At 35.3% G+C, this 16,770-nt stretch overlaps 1 protein-coding gene across 2 annotated transcripts in view; it reads left to right on the forward strand.

The window, feature by feature from the left end:
• Positions 1 to 16,770, forward strand: part of LOC118742526 — a 90,549-nt gene that overhangs the window by 41,274 nt on the left and 32,505 nt on the right. For both annotated transcript variants that reach the window (XM_036474669.1, XM_036474670.1), the window contains exon 2: positions 7,605 to 8,080. In XM_036474669.1, coding sequence (XP_036330562.1) covers positions 7,605 to 8,080 — 476 coding nt within the window. The remainder of the gene's footprint in view (positions 1 to 7,604; positions 8,081 to 16,770) is intronic.

Consider the following 16,770-nt stretch of genomic DNA (forward strand, 5'->3'; position numbering starts at 1 on the left):
CTGCAACTGAACACTCTTCTTTGATAACCGCGCCATCTTTGGATATTTGATCTGGAAATATTCTAAGTTAATCGCTTTGGTAGATACCGGTGAAAGGGAAGAACATTCATTATCTTTTAGTAGCTTGGGTTGGCTTACATCATCAAAGGAATTCGATACGAGACGATTGCAATAAACCTGCGGGTTAGCTGAATGTTTATGGTACTTACGGCCGTATTGGTAACGTGCTCTTAACAAAATTCATCTTTATGCTTAGTCGGGCTGAAATGGTAAGTTAAGAAGGGGCTGGTATGGTGGCTACCCTACATGTATTAGGAGCTATCACGCAATAATGGGAGCCCCCTTTGTTGAACAGTTTCGCAGGTTTTGATAGAACCAAAGCTCCACACGAAATTGTTAGGTCGGGCGAGCTGAAGCAACTACCCGTAATCTCGGTTGGAGCAAAATATTTGATGCTGCGAAATGTCTATTCATCTATTTCCTCCCGCCAATTGTTTGCCGCACGACTGTATGGTAGGCCGCAGGCATCGCGGGACTTTTCATTTACATACATACATATGTAGAGCTAAATATCTGAGTTTGATCTGCTGGCAGATTAGCTAATTAATTAATGTACATTGACTTTTTACAATAACCTCTAGTAACCTATGTAAGTATGTAAATAGCAAAGCTGTAAAAATTTTCCGCATCAACAATAAAAAAAGCATTATTTGTGTGTGTGCTTTCATAAATTTATGCAGCTGTAAGATAAATGCCTAGACGTCTGATGCGAATAATTGTTAACAACGATCCTATTTTATTGCATTGTGTTTTTTTTTTTTTTATTGGCGGAAAAAAGGTTCAAAAGGCATTGTCTTGAGTTCCCGGACATTTTACAAAGCCACAAAACAATACAATACATACAGTTTCGAAAGTATGTGACCACATGTTGATCTCCATATAATTTGATGCACGATTCGGACATACACACACATATACAAACAGTCAATTAACTGCGTGAGTATCGGTTTGATTAATTTACTTAAGTCTACTTTAGCCTTTTAGCATCACGCAACCGCAGTTGTGAACAATTTGCAACAAGAAATATCAACAAACTATAGTGCGCCAAATGCAATAATAACTACTGAAAAAAATGATAAAATACAAAATAGATACATGTCGTTATCTTAGTTTAGGAAAGGCCCTAACTCAATTTGTTTCGATATTCAGCTCTGTACAAAAGTCGGAATATAACTAAAGATGAAATCGAATTTGAAATCAACTACTATTTAAAACAAAAAAAAAATTATATGTTTATTAAAAACCAGTGAGGAACATCGCAAGTGAAGACCTTAAGTTTTTACAAAGTTGTATACCTACTCTGTACATTCGTGGAGTTAAGTAAGATAATTTGGTAGCCCTGAACTCTGTTTAATCGTTATTAAAACAACAGATTTGTAAAATAATAGCTAGAGAAAATACCGCCTATCAAGGCGATGCCTTCAAAATAAAACCGTTTCTTCGCTCTCCTGCCAAATTTGAGTGCCTTAAGATAGGCGGTTTTGCAATTGGGCGATGGGCGGTTTTGCAAAACCATCGACGATATATAAATACTTATTTGTGTGTAGTAGTAAATAAATATAGATACTATCGCTATTTTGATTATTCTTATAGAAAAGAGGCAGTAAAGTAAGGCCTGTCAGATATGTCTGGAACTTCTTTACTCTACAGCCGAAATATTATTTAAAATCGTTTCCACTGGTTTCATTGCCGTTATCTCTCAACTGGGTGGAAAAGTGTTTCCTTCATAATTTAGATTTGTTTTGAACTTCAGACCCGGTGTTCTTCCTGTTGCACATTATTTTCCGCTCTTTCCACTCAAGTCTTTTGAACTCCTCCTTATTATTACGGCACATACGTTTGGCTTCCCCCTGCAGCTCCCTATATGCATTCTGGTAGCAGTGTGGCCCTGCAGTCTGCATATTTTTTCTATAAAATGGCCAATTTTCCACATTTTGTGTATGCTTTGGAAATATATTATAATTTATGGTCCTTTGGAAAAAATACTGACTACCCGGTAAACAACTAATAACGCATATTTACTAAATTGTATGCCCTAATACTGTAGGGATATAGTTAAACCGCCTTATGTAGAAGTAAAATTAGTAAGTTAACAAAACACGCGAATTGCAAAAATAATATTGTGGTAACTTTGACTGCAAGTCGGCACGGGTTGCCGTGGTCCAAATTGCATAAAATTTTATTTAGATAGTTTTTTGTAAGACAAAACCAATAGGATTAGGGGGTATGCGTTAAAAAATAAAACTTTGATTTTTTGGACAATCTAATGTGTATACAATACATATGTATTTGGTTGTATACGTGCCCTGTCGGAAATTTCGTAGTCGAGTACTGAAATAGTCAACTTTTCGCCCACTTATTACGTCTAACTTTTAATTGGTTTCAAAATCATACAAGGCTCGACCGAAGAAATATGTAGTTACATAATTTCAACAAAAATACTTGTGTATGTACAAAAAAAAATAACAATAATAAAGATGTATAAAACAAACTGCAGTCAGTTAAAATTAACAAAAAGTAGTCGAGACATAATCACCCCTAGTTCATTTATATTTAGTTAGTTTAATTCCCTACAGGGTAATATGTTTATTGGCTTGTGCTTAGCTCGTTGCGTAAGATCAAAGTTTAAGAGTAAGTGCATTTGTATTTATTTTTATTGCGTTCAATGTTAATGGCTAGCGTGCGCTTTTGCAAGTAATTGCATAACTGGCGAAGTGGTCGATTAATCGAAAAATAGCAATAAAGTGCACTAAAGGTGTCGAAACAATTAAAATTTAACAAAAAAATTACGAACTAAAAACAACTCAATTACAATGAAGTCCGCAGTAAATAATGTTTTGTACTGACCTTTGAGATATTGAAAATATTCATTTGGATAAATATGGGCAGTACGACTGCGTAATTAACTAAAGCAGAGCGATCTTATCTGACTTTAAAATAAATTGAGAACAAGAAATTAAATTGTAAATTTTTAGATAATTTAAGTTATAGAATTTTCACTAACAGCCAATTTCACGAAAGCTATTTAAGTGAAAAATGTTTTAATTGTTTGAACTTGATGTGGAAATTGACAGAAAATAAAAAATCATTTTCCATTTAAATTATTGGTGAAACCGGCTATATGGGCTTAAATGGGCGAAAAAATATTTTTTACAATCAAATCTTACAATAAATTTTTACCCAGCTTCCCGATTAGCCAGAGATTTCAAACTTTAACAATGCAATGTGAAAGATAGATTAATCCGATAGGTGGCGCATGTGTTGGGATATTTGAATAACTCGTACTTATGGACCGATATGGTTCATATTTGGAATATATATCACCTACATGAAAATGAATAACTATACACTTATAGAAAGAACCTTCCACTTAGGCTTATATTAATGTTTAAACTTTCGACTACAATCCCTAAAAACACCATCCCTGCACTTTGACCCTAACGTCGCTAATAGTATTTTTTTTTTAACAGCAAAAACTGCTTCTGGAAATATTTTCAGTATTTTTTATTGTTCAATAGGTCTAGGTGCAAGTAGTAAAATATTTAATGTTTCACTAATTGATATTAATCACGTGCATACTCGCAAAAAAACCTACTTATGTACGTACATCTGTAATTGGGCAATTTCCATCAAATTTCTTGTCAAAAAGTTATTTAATAACTTAAATGCAGTCATCTGAGTCGTATTACCATGAAAGTGAATTTAAAAATAATTTAACTAAATAAGCCTCTATGAACCAAATTACTACATTTAGCTATTTAACAGTAAAGCGCCAATGGAAAAATAAACAAAAACTCCTCCCAAAAAAGGTGTAAATTTATAGACTTTCAAAGTAGCAATGCTCAAGAAAAGTGTAAATTGAATTATTATAAATACATACAAGCACGTATGCATGTGCATATAAATGCTATGTATGTATGTATGTACATATGTATATGCTAATAGGTTTTGTAAATAATGAATTCAACGCCAAGCCCTTCCGCATTTTTTGCCACAGATACACACACTCCCTTTTGAAAAAAAATCTGCTTCCTGGGGAGCAGTATTGTCCATACATAAGTACGTACAATAGGGTGGTCCAAAATGAGTAAAGTCGGAATTTTGATGCTCTCACCACCTAGGATTGTTCTATATCGAAAAAAATATACCACTATTTTTTATTTTTAATTCAAAAAATATATAGGTGTCGCACAAAGCGCTCAAAGTTTTTTGCATGTATTCGTATGAAAGGTATAGAATTCTTGAAAATCAATATTTTTCGATCTTGTTCTCTTCAGGAGACTTCCAATAACAATACCCAATTGTTTGTTTAACCATTATTTAATACTAAATATTTTTTATTTATCCCACATTGCATTTTCTGGGGCTTTTGACGGAACTACAAAATATGGTTACTATGAAAAAATTGTTAAATAAATTATTGGGAATCTCCTGAAAAGAAGCAAAGTTTTCTGATCGAAAAATATTGATTTTCAAGAATTCGATACCATTTCTACGGAAAATATATATATATAAAATACATTGAAAACTTTGAGCGACCTCTAAATATTTTTTGATTTTAAAATAAAGAAAAAGGAGTATATTTTTTGGGTACAAAACAATCCTAGGAAGTGAGAGCATAAAAATTCGGACTTGACTTTTTCACATGCATTTTTGGCCCACCCTAATGTGCACACACAATAAATACATATAAACAAGATTTTGCAAACCGGTGCAAAAATATGTGTCTACCTTCCTTTAAGCACTGCTAGACAAAATCTGTAGTATCTCTCTTTTTGGCGTTAAGATATATTTTCTGTGTAAACGAAGGCCGTTTTTATTATTGTATTGATACGTTACTAAGTCCCTCCTCGTTAATTTACACATTTTTTTTTTATTATATCTGAAGAAAATTTTTTTCTGAGTATCTTCCTGATTTCATTACCCAACCCGCTTTACTAGCGACATATGTACATACATATTTTTTCATGCTTCAGATGCTATTTAGCCTACAATTTTACTACTTTTACATGTTCAAAAAACTAAAAAAAAAAACCTAAAAATTCTTTGCCAGAAATCCATAAAAATTCATGTTTCGAAGTGAGAATACGTTGGCATTTTTCTCCATAAAAAGCCTTAGATAGGCATATCTAGACATTTCGAAACTTGAAATTTCTGCCACTCTCAGACCACTGTGCGGCGCTCTAAGAATCGCAAAGCACTACACAGCCACTACAGTGATCCGAGGCTCGAATTCACGATACCCGAAAAGTTCTTTCTTTTTTTAACGTATTTTTTATGAACATTTAATGAAATTTTGAATAAAATTTTTTTATTCCCTATAAAAATTTTATAATAAATGTATTAGTTTAGTGTTTTCCTGAACTAAAATATAAATATTGATTTAATTTAAAAAACCTAAACCAACTCCAAGCGAATTCCAGCTAGCGATCTCAGTACCAGAAGTGGTGGTGTTCACATGACGCCACAGCCGAAATTTATAAGAAAAGCAATTTATTGGGTTTTATTTTTGGCTTTGCAATTCAAAGGCAAATGTCGCTGATCGCATAAGTTGTCGAACTGGTAGACCATCGCTTTAGATTTTCACTGCAGGGAACCTATGTATATTATATATGTATTTACAAACTTATATGTACATACAAACCTACATTCGTGCTCATTTTATATGTACATACATATACGTTCACTGCCAAGCCATAATTGATTCACAATCGATTAAATCGTAATTGCTGTCAACGAACGAAGCTAATTGTATGTAAAAATTAAAAACAAATATAACACAATAAAAAAAAAAATAATATTTACTCATCGACTCGAAATTGCATGACCCAGAAAAGAGCATGCTTTACAAAAAGGGGGGAAAAAAATTTGTGCAACAATATTAAAAATCAAATGAATAAATTCATGAGAAAGAAATACGAGTGAATTTCACAAATATTATAAATAATTACATTATTTGGCATACATACATAGTTGCTTGAAAGGTGCTAATTTTGGAAAGTGTGAATTACTAAAGAATTTTATTTACATACATACACATGTGTATGTAGTACATTTTTTTCGTAACTAGCATAAAATAATGCGTGCAGAAAACAACACTCAGACTGTATGCCATCCATTGTACTGTTATTGTTTAATATTTTAACCTGTTTTAAATATGTATACATCTGGAGGTTTTATTAGAGTATTCCTCGAAAAATTCGAATGGATGTAACAAATTATGAAAAACTTTACATTCGGTTTAATACAAACCGAAAAATTGTTTATTTCGATTAATATGACTTAAGTCTTTGTATTAGTCTATAGGCAAGGATTTTATCTGACGCTATTAAGTTTCTACCTCTCTGTTCTCAAGCCAAATAGTCAGATGTCATTTCGAGTGACCCGGTAACCAATGTGAAACAAGCACTCGACGAGCTCCGAACAACGCAGTTTGGAAGTAGCTAGAGGGCTGGTCAGTGCCTTAAGTTCAACTTTGCTGTCACTACAGACACGTAAATTCCTGTTCCTCCATCTATTTTCCACAACGTGTCCATGGCCTTGAGCATTGCAAATATGTTACTCTCGATATAGAGACCTGATCCGGACCATGCGTCAGTTTTGCAGCTATAAGTTTAAATTCTACAACGTGTAAGCCCGGGCTCAGTGCTGAAGTTTAACCTGCACTACGCCTCACGCAACTCAAGATTTTAGTATATGTTCAAAAAACGCAAAGGTGATGTACTATGCTTTGCTATTGAAAAGACATCCAAGTCTAAATCTCTGCTTCAAGCTATTCCTGCGTCGCTCCAACACCCATTTCTCTTGAACCTACAGATGGCCTTAACGGACTCCTCGCGGATAAAAATATAAAGTGACGTTAAGTTTGACAGTTTAAACAGAGCAGCCCCAGGTGTTGTAGGGAAAGCTTCCGCACAACTTACTGCGGTGGTTCATTGAAGCTTGGTGAGCCAATTTCTAAAAATAATGATTATTTATAATATTTCTTTGCATTGTTAAATATGGCGCACAACTATTTCAGAATTCAGTGACTTTACGCGTCTGTATACCGTTTTTCTAGATTAGGTCATTTCCCCCAAAATATTTTTGTTTGTACGAAGAACTTTACCAAGGGGAAAAAAATAAAATACAAATCTTTGCAATTTTTTTTTTTTTTGTAATTTGTAGTAAATTCCACTTTTTTTCCGCCACACCTCTTCATGTACGTCCTTGACAACGAGTTTGTTAATTCGAATGAGAAAGTTGCTTTTATTTAAACCTCGTGACTCAATTTTTGGTGACAATGACCAAATTTTTGCTGCTGAATTTAATTTTTCCATAAAGTTTATAAAAATATTCAAGATCACTTCTCAAAATGAAGAGGCCACTTTTAGTTTAATATTTGAAACCAGCCTTGACATATTTAATTGGCAAATTATTTGTTTAAAAAAATTTCAGAAGCCTTTTTGTTTATGAAGCATGTATCATTGTCAAAATTTTACCAAAATATTCTGAAATTATTTACAAAAATTGCACTAAAAATTACTTAACTTCTTCACTTCCAGATATCAACTTCCTAACCAATCCTAATTTCGAGCAAATCTGCAGCGTCCAACAGGAGCATTACATCGAAAGCGACGGCAAAGAATCTAGTCTCATACTCGAATTTGCATCCGGCGTTTTAGCCGAGAAAAGGAAATCATGTACGCGCATACTCAGCGCACCCACCAACTATGGCTTCATTGTACGCCTCATTTTACCAAAGATACGACGCAATCGGCATGGCATTGCCGCGGCTAGCACTATTGCCGAAGGTGTGGTAGGAACGGCGACAAGCCTAGTGAGCACTTCGCCAAAAACGACGACTGCAAACGATGCTACTATAGCGACAGCGACTGAATCTGATAGGTTAGAAACTGAAGGTGGTGCGGCTAAGAGAAGTGGCGTGCCAGCACTAAGTGGGATGACGTCGCTGATTGATAGAATCAATGCCACTGCAATGAACACAGCAAACCCAGCGAGATCTTGCCCATTGGCGATTGTAAGTTTTGATTTAAAAGCGTTGATTTTTATATAAAATTAAGCAAACACAAAAGGCGTACACACTTTCAATTCCTAAGATGAATTACCTGTTATGTTCACTCGGTAGGCCTTTGGTGAAAGTCATTTGTGGGGGTCGAAATGTGAAAATGAGTCACTGAGATGCCTTACCAGGTATTATGCAAATGTAAATGAACATTCGATTGCCCACAAGTAAGGGTGGAAGAGCAAACTATTTCTAGGAATATATCGATGGCTGAGTGGAAGATCGACCTATCTCGACAGTCAGTTCGAAAAGGCTTTGTCTCGGAAAATTTTTCAACAACTCCTTATTTCAGAATTTGGTTAAAGAACGCCATATTCTAGAATTTTATTGAAAAACGCCCTATCTCAAAATTCGGTTCAAAAACGCTTTATCTCAGAGTTTGGTTTAAAGTGCCCTATATGAGCACATTTTCAATGTGTTTTTGTTTGAAATAGAGCGCTTTTGAACCAATTCTGAGATAGGATGTTATTAAACAAAATGCTAAGATAGAGTGTTCCTGAACAGTATTCTGAGATAGGGCGTTCACGACAGATAGATTATACCACTCCTCTACTCTGTTTAGACAACAAATTCTCCACAAGAATCCCAGAGAGGAACGAATAGTAAGGGACCACGGACCTATATCCAGGGTCTACGGCCATTTATACATATGGTTTCAAGCTTAACAAAAGATTGGGTAGAGCGATCTACTCTGACGAACTCGTTTTAAGTTTTCGCTTACCGGACCATTGTAGCGTTTTTCAAGCAGAATTAAACGCCATAATGCAGGCGGCCCGGTGGCTCATAACCTCCGCCCCTCCAGAGCGGCCTATTGCTATCTATTCTGATAGCCAGGCTGCTATCAAATCACTCAATTCTAAAGGAACAACGTCCAAAGTAGCCATAGAATGCAGGAAGACTCTCAAACTGCTGGCATCAAAATGCTCCTTGACTGTTGTGTGGGTCCCAGGGCAAAGGGATATTCCTGGCAACTACCTAGCCGATGAGCTGGCAATGAGACGAACTAAAGGCGGAACTCGTCCAGGAGGTAAATATCAGGTGGGCTGCGGAAACCACCTTCCATACTAACAGGCAAATTTGGCTAAAGATTGATGTAAAGCCATCCATAGATCTTGCCCGGCTGGACCGCTTCTTTCTCAGATAAGTAATCGGGGTGCTCAACGGACACTGCCTGTTGGGCACACACGGAAAAAGGCTATGAAACCCCACCAACGATTTTTCTCGCAGTTGCAGAGACGAGGAAGAGGTGGAGACCGTCGAACACTATCTCTGCCATTATCCCACCCTGGCCAACACGCTCAACCAATTCTTCAACAAATGCTTTCTAGATTGTTTAGCCGATTTGAACTCGCGAACGTTCCCGACTTTTTGTGCTACTAAGAGAGGGAAAGACACAAATGGCTTCGGCCATGCAGTGGTATCACAATGGGCGTTTTCAGCCGTTCTTCCATAAAATTCTGAAGTTTTCGAACTGGCTGCCGAGATGGGTCGATCTTCCACTCAGCCATCGATATGTACTGAAATTCTTAGAAGAAAAACCAACAGCTTGACCACTTTCATCGCAAATATTTTAGCGGAAAGTCGCTACAAAAGACTTGACCTTGCTTGAAAAGGCAATTCATGTTGTCACCTAAAGCCATCCCGTAATTTGTCGTAGCATAACAATCGGTTTTATTCAATGAAGCTAAATCTTTACTTTGAAAAGGATAGCCGAAGAGCCTGGCAGAACTAAGACCTCCTACCACTTCTCAGTACTTACTGCGGCCTGAGTATACCCACTCAGTAATTATGGATCTCGAAGAAGACCGACTGAGACCACAAAATAGTTCGAGTTATACAAAGACAGTTGTTGGCGACATGCTTGTCTGCGGTGCCATAAAGGCCTGTTACCCAGCACAGTGTTACAGTATTTCTCGCTGTTAATAGTTGAAACTCTTATGACGCTCATTATTTACTAACGCTGAAGGGACTGTTGGGAGAGACACGACTTAACCCCTTTTAAATTGTTAGATTAAATACATATTTTTTACTTCAATCTAAAAATGCTTAAAAGTGATGATAGAAATCTTAGCCATATTGTAGATTACCATGCCATGTTGTGGCAAGACTAGCAATAGTAGCTGTGGTCATTAACCATTTTCGTCATGCTGCTGCTATATATTTTTATATTTCATATTATGGGTTTCATATTACGCTTTATGATGAGATTTTCAATTTTCGTGCTGCTTTAGCAAACATTAAAGTTGCCCACATAAAAAGCTGTTTTTTTTTTTTTATATGCGCTGCAAATGTAATTATATCACATACAGAATGCTACGTAAATAAGATTATGGCAATGCTTTCGTCACTCCCGCCTATTTGAGACTGAAGTATTTTAAGCTCGACTAATTTTGCGTTGTAATTAGCGTGTCGCTAATTTGATTTTTCAGTTAAGTTTTAATTTTGCTTTTTCACGCTACTTTTTGGCTTATAATACACAAAGTAAATAGTAAACCAGTTTCGCAGCTAAGAGTATAATGGCAAAGGTGTTATGAAAATTTGCAAAATATAAGAAGCTTTGAAATAAGCTAGTATCTAAATAGTTTATTTTTAAACACTGACTATCATATTTCTATACAGGTATTGTATTAGAGAAATAACCATGCAAACATATGTACGTATGTAACTTAATAGCCGAAGAACTGCCAAAACCATGTCGTGTGTTTTCATTTTTTTGTTCCTTAACTTCCCGCGCTTTTAAACCGCTTTTGGTTTCAGTGAAAATGAGTTTATTTTCATGACGTTCACTGAACACCGCCGACTGAGTATCTAGTACAAACTTATGTATAATATGTACATAGCTAAGTTCAGATGACCATCTAAGATGTACATATGTACATTACAAACTTATTGTTTTTACTTATATTAAAGTACTCATACTTATTGTACTTGGCTTTTACGCATGCGCACATGAATTTCGCACGGTTTCGTGCACAAGCAGTCAGCCATTTATTGTAAGTTAGCCGCATAGCAACTCAGTTTGCTTTGTTAGCAGTCAGTCGGTGGGTTTGACAGCGCAGAGATTTTGGGTTACGCATGCGTGGTTGACCAAACCGTAGAAATTTGTAATGAATCACATTGAATTTATTGCCAGAAGCGTGTTTTATGCCATTGTGATTCGTTTTTATTTATTTTTTGTTATATACTTGTATACATGTATTTGAATTGTTGTTCGTATTTTCCTATGTTTCTGTTTTGTGATTTATGCTCGCGTGGTCTAATGCCATCAATGCTAGGGAAGGAAGTCATTCACTTCAGTTTTCTGCAGAGAACCGGATAGGTGAAGAACAAGTTGATAATTAAAAATCCATTTTTTTGCTACTTTTTAAGCAACCGGCATAGCAGGCTGACGAATAGGCTAAATCTCTATTTGTTTTAACTACTTCTTTTTACGTTTGTTGGAAGTGAAAGACATGCGGTTAGTGAGGCTCGGTAACCACTTACATATGTATATATGTACATATATATATTGTTACGAGTACATACATGTATTCTTATTTATATTTACATACTTTAAAATATTGTTCGTAAATTTTGTCTATTTATTTTACCATCTGTGGCCTTCAGCTGTCGCAGTCAAAGATTTGTTCTTCTGGAAATAATTAACCACATGTTTTTCCATTTAACTAAATTTATTAAAATTGCCCAACACTTTTACGTTCTAAGTAAGCTCTTAAGATTCAGTTCTTAATCATATACAGTATTTTTCGGTTATAAGGGATACTGCTATATGTATTAGCTGCCTATAAGCACTGAAAAATAATTTAGCACATACACACAGTGACGAACAGAAGTATTAGCACAGAACTTATTTCGCAATATATGTATTTCGTGCAGGGCCGATGTCTCTAATCGAATGTTCTTCTTCGCACAGGGACATATGTATGTCTCAGCACAAAGAAGAAAAAATGTCAAAGTGCTTTTGTGACTTTCGAGAGCTAGATGTGTGCGCAGTGGGCCAAAAGTATAATGAAATAATCAAACATTTTTGTGGCTACTGCTCTTTCGCTTTAAAGTAACATTTTTCATTTTGATCATTTTTGGTAATTTAAATTTCAGCTGATTAATTCGTATCGTGCTGAAACAATATGCAAAGTTTTTTATTCAAATTTTTTCGATAATTTTGTATAAAAATATATTTCATACTAACTCCAAGAAACATAAAAATAAAATCTCTAAACTTCTTCAAAAACTCAGGAAAATTCAATAAATTTGCAACTTCCTATACAGATTTTCTAGAAAAATTCTAGGTATGCAGTTTTATATCCCATTAAATTTTAGTATCACAAAGTGCAAGTGTGAAGTTGCTAAAAAATCTCGTTGATTTTTGATAATTTTTTTGCTGACGGTGTTATTACTTTTTTCAATACAAAAAAAAACTTGCCGAGCTTACTTGGTATGAAAGAAAAAGTTTGCAAAAAATCAACACGATTTTTTAGCAACTTCAAACTTGCACTTTGCTATAAAAAAGTTGCAAATTAGAATGAAAATTTATTCAATTTTCCGATGTTTTACGTGAAGTTTTGAGATTTTACTTTTACGTTTCTTTGGTGTGGAACTGAAATGTCCATCTCCACAAAGTCTTTTCATCGCAAAGCAGATCTTCCTCATCCTCTGCTTCCCACAGTTAAAGACTGTAAATTTTACGCAGCTATTTCATTGCAGAGACGGGCTTCCACCCTTCACAAACTGCGCTCCTAAATCTTAAAATCGGTACTCTTAAAGCCGACACCAGTTGGTGCATATGGCAGGTGCCCCTACCTGAGGCTTTGGTAGAGCACATTAAGATTCTAGTTAGCTCGATTATTCACATATTCACTAGTTTGAGTGCTGTTACCACTACCTGGATGGTGAAAAAGAATTTCCTAAATAATTTAAGAATGTGCTGAACAATAGAAAATTAGGCCCCTCACTCGGCGAATAGATATCACAAAAAATCTCTCGTGTCCTTTTAGTTATATGGCGCGGAAACATGGACGATGACATACAAAGACCAGAAGATTTTCAACGCTGTGGTAGACGTCGCAAGGTTCCTGTCAGCCTGCCTGTTTCCTTGCTGTGCCCATTAAACTTCTTGGAGGAACGAGAGGTTTCATTCGAAACTCCATTGTCATACTTCCAGAAACTGGTGTAATTTTTTGTTAGATACACATTTATAAAGCGAGCCTTCAAGGCAGACAGATATGCGCTTGTGGAGACGCCTCTAGGTAATCAGACGACGTGAACTCTTAAACCGAATACGTCGGAGTGACCTCACTTAAGCTCCCTCGCTTTCTGCTGTGAATTAGCTTCACAAGGGTTTATCATGTTGAGCAGGGTGCGAGAACGCGGACGAAAATTTGAAGGCTGAAATGCTAACGTTTGCCTATATATAGTGTGGTTTAGGTCGTAAAAAGACTTTCTCATTGTGCTAGAGAAAATGCCTACAACCCTTAAAAAAATATTCTTCGTTGCCATAAACCTGACAATATTTATATAAAAAAAGTAGGCCCTGTGCAAAATCGTCAAATTAGCCATGAGCTGCCTACTAGCTAAACAAATTAGCTGCTGGTCATTCAGCCATAAACAGAAGAAAACCACCGGCCGCAACGGCCATAAAGCTTTTGCGTTTTAAGAAGATCATGTGAGAGAAGTCAGGGCTATTTTGCTTAAAGCTTAAAAACAACATATTTATTATTATTATTAAAAGTCCGAGTATAATACGAGTAATCACGATTAAAAATGGGTTGTGTTTTTTAGTTTGTTTCGCTTCTGTCCATATCTTTTTGCATTTACCAGCTCCTTTTGCTTTGCTACTTTCGATACTTACTTGTTTTATTCACTAATAACAGGCGGCAACACATGTTTCTGCGAAATTGATGCGTCTTTAGATGATTTCAAGTTTGTTGTTAAATTTTTGTTCTTGGTTTTATTTGCTGTTTCAGCATGCTTATGAATTGTTTAACAATAAAATACAAATTATTATTAAAATGATCTCATTCTCACCTTGAATAAATTGTCATTTAGTGCCATTAACCGCTGGTAGTTTACAATTATTAGCCATACATGGCAACAGCAGCTGTAAATTTATTTATATTTGGTAGTGGATGTGATTTTAAAATGTAAATGTATGTAAAAGAAACACTGAGCTAAAGCAATAATTTTGTGTTGAAGAAAAGGCAATGCAGAAAACCTTAATCTCCAGTAATGTGTTAAGAAATGTAGGTATTTACATATGAAAGGTGTCCGCGGATTTTCATACTCGTCACGTAAAAACACATTTTTCGGATTATGACATACGTCAACGTACTCTTTGTCCCATTCAACTTACACATTCCTGACGTATCACGTAATTTTCTTTCTTATCGTTTTCGACCAGTGAACGGATGTTACGATTCGAGCCCAGCTTTCTTCGCCCGTAATAACTCGCTGCAAAAATGGTTCGATTTCGTTGCGTTTCAGCATTGTTTGACTGATGGTAATTCGGTTAATCAAATTTGGTTGCTTCGAGTTTCTTTTAGTAGACAAAATAGACGATTCCAATCCATGGCTGTCGCCAGCAGGAATTGAAATGAAATACCAAAAACGTGAAGTGTCTCCAGATATTCTGAAGTGTCAATAAAATTTAGGAACAGACTACGGATTTCAGAAGGATGGTCTTAGACTGAAAATTTCCATAAATCAGGAAGGCGTGGACCTTTCCATACAAATTGGAATTTTCATAATGCATACATATGTATGTCTGAAATAATTTGTGGGAGTGTACTGGAACTTGGTTGGGAGATATACTACACATATATATATGTGAAAAAGGGGGCGCGGCTCCTCACATACTAACTGAAACTTTCATAGCGTACTCAAGCCTGGAGAAAAATGAGAGTTATTGGCATTGAAAAACTAATTCCATACTCTTGCAGAAAAATCGGGCTATTCGAAAGGGGGGCGTGAAACTTCCCACACAAATTGACTTTTTCTTAGCATACATCCCTGGAAGTATTTGTGGAACAATATTGGAGCTTGGTATGGAGTTATGTGTATAAAATTTATCAATTGCTCATGGAAAAATATTAATTTCATACATGTCTCTGGAAGGATAGAAAATCTCAGGCAGTATTTTGAATTTGTTATGGAGATTTATTTAATCAGCACGGTACTGACAGAAAAAATTTCAGTTAATGGAAAAGAAAAAGTCGACATCTGCCATATAATCTAAAAATCGCATTATGCATTTAGCTATTTTATTTCGGGAGAAAGGTCTCAGGCTTGGTCAAAAAGTCGATCTCAGGTGGGATTAAAAAGGTTTTAAATCGCAAACCATATATGTATGCATGTTTGTACATAAATGGTTTTCGTTGTTCGACTGTAAATAATTTTATTTCGAATAGCTATATGTGTATATATGTACATACATACATATGTACATATTGTGAAGCCACAAAAGATGGCGAGATTGCATAAAACTTTATTACTAAAATCTATACTCAATTGTATATACCATCAGGGCTACAAATTTCATATGAATGAAGCAGGAAGCATAGCCACCTCAAGTAAATATGTACATTTATATTTGTACATAAACAGTATGTATAGATATATATACATATGTTTTTTGCTTAATGCCTTTGTTTTTTACAATTTCATGCCTTATTTGCATATATTTGCATATAATGGCGCCAGCTATTTCGGCTTTTCACAGTGATGCACATACATACAACTGTACATACGTGTCAGTGTGCGTTGTTTCAAAAATGTATTGTTTATTAACTCAACCGCATAGGCAACCACCATTCGTTTAAAAGTAAGCTGGCCTGCCGGGAAACCTGGTATTCAGGTGGCCAGACGATAGATAGATTTGTGGTTTATCCAAGCGGATCACTGACATGCAAAGCTCGACGTCATATTGTAGGTGTGACTTTTGTAGATGGTATATATGTACATGTACATATATACTTTGTATACATATATTAACTTTTTGTTGTACGTTCAAAATTTATGTATGTATGTACATTAGGGTGGTCAAAAAATGCATGTGAAAAAGTGAAGTCGGAATTTTTATGCCCTCGCCTCCTACGGTTGCTCTAAACCGAAAAATATCCCTAATTTTTTTATTTTGCAATTAAAAAATATTTAGAGGTCGCTCAAAGCGATTAAAGTATTTTATATAGGAAAACAAACTTTTCATTGAAAATCAATATTTTTCGATAGGAAAACTCTGGTTGTCTTCAGCAGACTTCTAATAATAATACCCAATTGTTTATTTAACCACTGAAGATTTTTTATTGGTCCCCTTATTGAATTTTTTGGGGTTTCCAGGGGTTTTTGGCCGACATGTAAAATATAGCTATTATATAATCTAACTGCGAATCTCCTGAAGAGGGGAGAGTTTTCCGATAGAAAAATATTGATTTTCAAAAATTCTGTAAAAATTCTATGGAAAGTTTTTTTTTCCTATATAAAATACTTTGAGCGCTTTGAGCGACCTCTAAATATTTTTTGATTTCAAAATAAAAAAAGGGATATTTTTTCGGTTTAGAGCATTTCTAGGAGGCGAGAGCATAAAAATAGGGGTATATTTTTTCGATATAGAACAATCCTAGGAGGTGGCAGCATTAAAATTCCGACTTTAC

The sequence above is a fragment of the Rhagoletis pomonella genome, unplaced genomic scaffold (assembly GCF_013731165.1).
Source record: "Rhagoletis pomonella isolate Grant_MI unplaced genomic scaffold, Rhpom_1.0 Rhpom_scaffold_00007, whole genome shotgun sequence".
Lineage (NCBI taxonomy): Eukaryota > Metazoa > Arthropoda > Insecta > Diptera > Tephritidae > Rhagoletis > Rhagoletis pomonella.